Source organism: Kogia breviceps, chromosome 10 (genome assembly GCF_026419965.1).
Source record: "Kogia breviceps isolate mKogBre1 chromosome 10, mKogBre1 haplotype 1, whole genome shotgun sequence".
NCBI lineage: Eukaryota > Metazoa > Chordata > Mammalia > Artiodactyla > Physeteridae > Kogia > Kogia breviceps.
The window spans coordinates 36670066-36677138 of record NC_081319.1 but is presented as its reverse complement, the minus strand read 5'-3'; the positions used below and the strand labels follow the sequence as shown (position 1 = coordinate 36677138).

At 51.1% G+C, this 7073-nt stretch overlaps 1 protein-coding gene across 1 annotated transcript; it reads left to right on the top strand.

Annotated features, from left to right (window-relative positions):
- Nucleotides 1-1870: 1870 nt before the first annotated feature.
- UQCC5 (ubiquinol-cytochrome c reductase complex assembly factor 5) lies at nt 1871-5129 on the top strand. Its single transcript, XM_059076026.2, has 2 exons — nt 1871-2266; nt 5025-5129. Exons 1-2 carry the CDS (start codon nt 2116-2118, stop codon nt 5114-5116), a joined length of 243 nt encoding a protein of 80 aa, XP_058932009.1. The 5' UTR covers nt 1871-2115; the 3' UTR covers nt 5117-5129.
- Nucleotides 5130-7073: the final 1944 nt, after the last annotated feature.

Below are 7073 nucleotides of genomic sequence, written 5' to 3'. Positions count from 1 at the left end.
CAGCCCTCCGGCCAGTCCGCCGCCCTCCTACTACGCGCCCGCCACGGTGGCCGCGTGCTCCTCACGGCGGCTGGCCAATGGGCGCGGCGCGCGGAGCTCGACCGCCAATGGGAGCGTCCCTATGCCCGGGGGGCGGGAGGTCCCGGACAGGGCGGGGCGGGCTCTCCGACCCCCTCCCCCAGTCTCCGGGGCGGCCAAAGAGTACTCTGCGCCCCTCTTCGGAATCTACGGCGGCGATGGCGGCTCTTTCTTTCCTCCCCTAGGAAGGCTGGAGGGCCTAAGAAAGGCCGTCCCCGCGAGGCTCCGGACGGCCAGGGCTCGGAGGGGAGAGGGCCAGAGCGCGGCGGGTCTACCCCGGCCCCCCGGTCCTCTGTCTCCCCCTCTGCTCCCGGGTCCTCCCGCCCTTTCCCCCACCTCCTGTCCTCCTGACCTCAGATCCTCTGCCCCTTCCCCCAGTCCTGCAGCGGGGGTCCTGTTCCCTGCCCCTCGCCCCTGACGGTTCTACCCGCAGACCAGAGAGCGGTCCGTTTCACTCACGTCTCTGGCGGATAAAGAGTCCTTCCGGCGCGCTCCCCGCTGCCAGCCCCACGCTGGGTGAGACCTCGGGACCCGCAGCGCAGCCGACGTCCGCTGAAGCAGACGTCGCTCCCTCTCTGTGCCTTACACAGATGACCTCTGTTAACTTGGAGCGAGGCGGTGGGCCAGGGGTCATTGCGCTTTCCTGGTTCCTACCTTAGCAAATGGCCGCACCGAACCGCTCCATTCCTCGCTTCCCCACGCAGGACTCTAGCTCTTCTAGCAATATCACCAGAATTTCCAACGAAATTCCTTTTTCCTGCTGGGAACCACTCTCCACCCGCGTGTATTCCACACAGATCCATTTTCTGAGTCCACATGCGCATGTGACCTGGGCCTTGAGCAGGCCGACCCAGCACCCGTGGGCCTTGTCGGTGGAGAGCTGGCTAGCTAGACACTGTTCCTGGGCCAAGTGCTGGCGCAGGATGGAGGCCATAGGTGGTCCCGTGGGTGGGCGGCTGCCCTCCCCACTCCCAGGGCCCCACTGAGCTAGGTGTGCGCTGGGGGCTTGGCCATATGTAAGCCTCGTCTGGGCGGGAGATGGGTGGTCTGTGGTGTCCAGCCAGCAGAGCCACCAAGGGAAGCCAGAGTGAGCACCAAGCCAGTTGTGTGTGCGTGGTTGGGTGGGGTTGGCTCCGGGAGAAGGCAGGTTATCCAGGCAGCAGCTTGGGCCTGGCAGCTCAGCGGCGGACCCTACTACCCTTTTCAGAGGCGCTGCTTGATCTCTCTTCTCTCTTTTTGTATATTTTGTGTCCACATTACCAAACTCTCTTATTGGTTCTAAGTTTTCATTTGACTTTCTTAGATTGTCTAATAGTCCTGGAATAACGGAAAGTGCCCCATACAGGATAGCTTTTCTTAATTTTATGGTTGTTTGTCTCAAATGCTTATTTAGACTTTTCTTGTGATAATGAGTTAGCTTTCAACAATGCAAGTCAAATCCTGTTATTTTTAGAAGCCTAGGCATAAGTCTCGATCTCGAAATAAATGAAAGGTGTTGTGTAACTGCATTTAAGAACATGGTGCACTACCCGTTTAGTAGTCCCATCATACAGGGTCATCACTTCTAGGACTTTAAAAAGATGGCGGTGGCAGAGTAGGGGGCGCGGCAGCCAACTCCGAATACCAGCTTGCACAGGGGAGGCCGGGAGGCGGGGCCGGACCGACGCCACGTGTGAGGCCCCGCCCCTTGGCCCGCACTGCCTCTGGAGCAGAGGTGTCTGCACCAGCTGGTCTAGGCCTTACAGAGCACGCGCACTCCGCCGCATTCTGATTGGCAGGCCAACGCAGCCCACCGCACTCAGATTGGTGGAGCCGCTCCACATTCTGGGTCCCGAGCTCAGCGCTGCTCCTTACCGGTTCCGCTCCTCACCTCCTTGGAGGTGGCCCAGGACCGGGATCGCACAGCCACCTGGCCGCCGGACTCAGCAAGGACGGGCAGGACGGCTTCGGCTTCATCCGGGAGCACCAGTCCAGGGGCTGGGACAGCTCCCGTCGCTCTTCGTTCCGCCGTACCCTTCTCCACAACAGCGGTCCGGCATGTTTTCCAGGGCCCAGGTGAGGCGGGTTCTGCAGCGGGTGCCCGGGAAGCAGCGACTCGGCGTCTACAGGTTCCTGCCCTTTTTTTTTGTCCTGGGAGGAACGATGGAGTGGATCATGATTAAAGTGCGCGTGGGCCAGGAGACCTTCTGTAAGTGGGAGTGCAGCAGCTTCTGTTTCATTTCAGGCAGGCGGGAGGCGGCGAGGGAGCCGTTTTCCTGGGGGCTATTCTCAGCTTGTAGACCTCTCATTCCGCTCAGCGCTGAGCTGCTTTTACCCTGGTCAGAAGGGCGAGTGCGGTTCCCTTCGCTGGGCGGTGGAGATCCGCCTAGGCTCTCCTGTAAGCGGGGCGACAAAGGCACATTGGTATCCAATCTTGAGACCCTCCCTGCACTTTGAGAGGAGGGCACGTGACTTCACTCAGGACGCCCGCTTCTGCCTTGCCGGTGACACTGTTCCGAGCCTAAGGAATAGACTTCTCACAGCACCTAGAAGCGGGTGGGATGCTGAGGATTCATGGAAGTTCCTAACTGGTCAGTCCAAACCCTAGAGGGAACTGGTTGGCCCGGCTTAGCTAAATACTACTGTCTTTACTGGTCAGAGTCATTGGTACCAATGCCCAGCACTACAAAAAGTGTCTGGCATTGCTTTGCTGAGCATTAGCCTGGGCAGGCTAGTTCCTCTTCCAGGAAGACTTCCCTAACCCCTAGGCCCTTTCTGCTTTCTCCCTCTCCAGAAACACAATCACTTGTGAATCTCCAACCCTCTTTTTTTTTTTTAAAAAAAGTGCTTTCTAAAGATATTTAATCCTTCTGTGTTCACCCATTCCTTCATATTTAATGTGCACTGATGAGAGGATATAAGGTGGAGGGCCCCCACATCAGAAGAGCACTAATGGGAGAGACAGATCATACAGTTACTATGAAGTGTGATCACTGCTGTGGGGGGAAAGTTGGGGGAGCATGGGAGTCCTGGGTGGGGCACCTGAATTGGACTAGGTGGTGCAGAGAAGGCTTTCTGGAGGAGTTACCATGTCAGGTAGGATCCGAAGATTGAGTAGGTGTCAGCCAGATGAGGGAAACGTTTATGGACTTGAAAGTGTCTTCTGCCGGTGGTAAGAGCAAACCTTGGGGCCTTGGTGTGAAAGTATGCTGCTGTGTTTGAGGGACTGAAGCAGGTGAGCAGAGTGAGGGATGACGTGGTTAGAAAGGTGCCTGGGCAGGGCCACAAAGGGACTGGAGAACCAACAATGTATCCCAAAGGACTGAAGAGTTTTAAGCAGCAGCTGGTGAACGTATGTGGAGAGTGCTTTCTTGTGGAGGGTGGATTGACAGGAACACTTAGGCTGTGTGGTTGTCCAGGTTTGAGATGGTGGCCTGGACTAGGGTGAGATGCCAAGAAGTGGGCGGCGTTCAGAGACACCCCAGAGGTAGTACTGACAAGGGCTTGGTGATTGAGTGGACTCAGGAAATGAGGAGTGGAGGCTTCTGGTAGGGCAGGTGGGGCAGGGGGAACACAGGCAGGACAGTCCTGGGCTCCATTTTGGACCTGCTGAGGGGGGAGATGGTTACACAGAACTGAAGCTCAGAAGGCAGATCTGGGCCTCAGGTCTAGGTCTGTGGGTCATTCACAAGCTGATTGTGATGAAAGTCAGAGTTTAAACCCCAACATTTTAAGGGTGAGAGTGACCAGAGAGGCAAGAAGGGAAACAAGAAGGGATTGTTATCATAGAAGACAGGAGGTTCAGGAAGTTCAATTAAGTGAATGGGAGGTAAGCCCCCTCTCCCCTACCAGGAGAGACTTGAAATATGCAAATACTGATCAGAAAAGAGGGTGGAGAGAGGCTGGGATACCTTGGCCCTTGAGAAGGTGGGAGAGGATGGGACCAGAGCAGGGCAAGGAGTAGCCCTTGGAAGTCAGCTGGAAGAGTTCTTTACTGATGACTTTTCTCTGCAAAGAAAGAGTTCATGGCCATTTCGGGGTGGGTAAAGTAGGGTCAGGGCCATGGCTGAAGAAACAGGACTTCCAGGCATCACAGTGGACCCAGTTAGATCAGTTAGATGCAACAGTTGGGCCCACAGTGCAAAGCAAGCAGAGTGAGGCATGGAGAAAGAAGTAAGTTGGATTAATCTGTAGTTTGGATTTTGAAGGTGTATCAAGAAGTTGATATTGATGAGAGGGAATTTCAGCTGATCTGGGCAGGAAGAGAGAACAAGGGCCTGAGGAAGTTGGTGGAGGTCCAAGGACAGAAAGGCTGCTAGAAAGGTAATTGAGGTTGTGGTCAGAGAGGAATGAACTTATTGCTTCAGAGGAACACTGCAAGTAGATGGCAGAAGTTAAGGAAGGAAGATGAAGGGGGCTGGTGCTTCATCTGCTGGGGGTGGTGTTGCCTGGGAAGATGGCACAGGACAGGGTCAAGGAACCTGAGCTAGATGCCAGCATTTTCAGAGATTGAAGGGGAGTGATGGACAGCAGGTGCCAGTGCAGAGAAGATGGTGGCAAATGGCATAGGCCCCTGAGGAAGGTGGAGAATCAGTAGTCTGGAAAAGCAGCAGCTGAGAACAAGGAGACTGCCCTTATCAGCAGAGAGCTGTAGGCCAGAAGTGCCTCTGCGGGGCCAGTTAAGAAGGATGATTTCAGAGAGAAGTGAAGTTGCTAAGTAAGGGCTGTGCTGGGACATGACACTATCTTTGAAGAAGACACTGACTCTGACCCTGCTATTGATATTGAGAGCTCCTTTAACATAGTCCTCATTTAAATCAAATCTTGTTTTAAGTTTATTCTGGCACTGAGTTAAGCCTTAATTTTGAGATTCAGGTGACAGATCTAGACTATTGGTTAAATTACTCAGATATGTATCTAATTCCTTAGTCTCTTGAAAATCTAAATAAAATCTTTGTTTGATACAGACGATGTCTACCGTAGAAAAGCCTCAGAAAGGCAGTATCAGAGAAGGCTGGAAGATGCATCAGAGACTGAACTTCAACAGTCAATAAAGTGAATATGAAACTTTACTATTGGTTTCAACTCCTTTAAAAATGTACTTTTCGGGTCTCTTGTTCTTACATAGAACTGCCTTTACAAAGAATTTTTAGTTTTCCTGTCTCTGCTTGAATACTTCCCAAGTCACTGATGGACAGCACTTGTGGGAAAATTATTTCCTACTAAAACAAACCTACCCATTGAATCTAGTCCATGAAATATTTCTTAAACAATTCAAGGATCAATCAGGATGCTTTTCAGTGTAGCCTGAATTGTTTGTGAAGTCCTTTGTTTTAGGCAACAAGGGATGACCTTACTTAGTTTTTTGCAGAATTCAGACTTACTATGAATAAAAGTTAGTTATCTACTGTAGGATCATTTAAACGAGGATGATTATGCAGACTACATTTCTGCTAGCTACCAATTTGTAAACATTTTGTTAGAATGTGACCATACGTTACTCATGTTAAGTGCTCTTGTGAACACAGACAACCCCTTTCCTTGCTTGGCTCCACTAACATACAAGGGCTGGACCTCCATGAGGACTGGGGAGCAACACGTTTCACTCCCCTCTGAGATGAAGATGTTGCTTTCATCCAGCTGCTAAAGATAAAGACACTGTTCCTTCCCAAAGAAAGTGAATCTTCACAGCATAAAGCAACCATAGACTTGAACTAAATCAGAGGCTCAGTCTATAGGGAGAGATTTTTCAATCTGACCCAGAATAAGTTTGGATCAGTTGGTAGAAAAAGCAAAGGCATCTTTCCATGTTTGGATAACCATATCCAACATCTTTTTAAACAAGAAAATATATACATATTAAAGAAGACTAAGTTTCAAAATAGTTTCTAACTATTGCTCATGAATAAAGAAGCAGATGCTTAAGGCCACAGGGTATCCTCAAGTTAATGATATCTGCCACAAATAAATTGTTCTAAGGGTCTTTCTCCTATCCATCTGAAAGGATAGGAAAAGTATTGGGTTGATCAAAAAGTTCATTCGGTTTTTCTCGTAAGATGGCTCTAGTAGTGCTTAGTTGTCTTTAACTTCATTCGAAACAATTTTGTTAGACTGTATTGTGACAGGTCTCATATCAGCGTGCATTAAAAAAAAAATCAAAATTGGTGAATTTTTGTGCAGCCATTTTTTTTTTTTTTTTGCGGTACGTGGGCCTCTCACTGCTGTGGCCTCTCCCATTGCGGAGCACAGGCTCCGGATGCGCAGGCTCAGCGGCCATGGCTCACAGGCCCAGCCGCTCCGCGGCATGTGGGATCTTCCCTGACCGGGGCACGATCCCGCGTCCCCTGCATCGGCAGGCGGACTCTCAACCACTGTGCCACCAGGGAAGCCCTGTGCAGCCATTTTAATAGTGAAGAGGGAAGCAACATTTTCCACGTATTATGCTTTATTATTTATATAAATTTTATTTATTTTTGGCTGTGTTGGGTCTTTGTTGCTGCGTGTGGGCTTTCTCTAGCTGTGGACAGTGGAGGCTACTCTTCGTTGCGATGTGAGGGCTTCTCCTTGCAGTGGGCTTCTCTTGTTGCAGGGCACAGGCTCTAGGCGCGTGGGCTTCAGTAGTTGTGGTGCACGGGTTTGGTTGCCCCGAGGCATGTGGGATCTTCCTGGAGCAGGGATAGAACCCGTGTCCCCTGCATTGGCAGGTGGATTCCCAACCACTGCACCACCAGGGAAGTCCCTGTGCTTTATTATTTCAAGAAAGATAAAAACGCAACTGAAACACATAAGATTTGTGCAGTGTATGGAGAAGGTGCTGTGACTGATCGAACATGTCAAAAGCGGTTAGTGAAGTTTTGTGCTGGAGATTTCCCGCTGGACAATGCTCCACAGTCAGGTAGACCTACTGAAGTTGATAGTGATCAAATCGAGACACTGAGAACAACGTTATACCATGCGTGAGAGAGCCGACATACTAAAAAATATCCAAATCAAGAGTTGAAAATCACCGCTTGGTT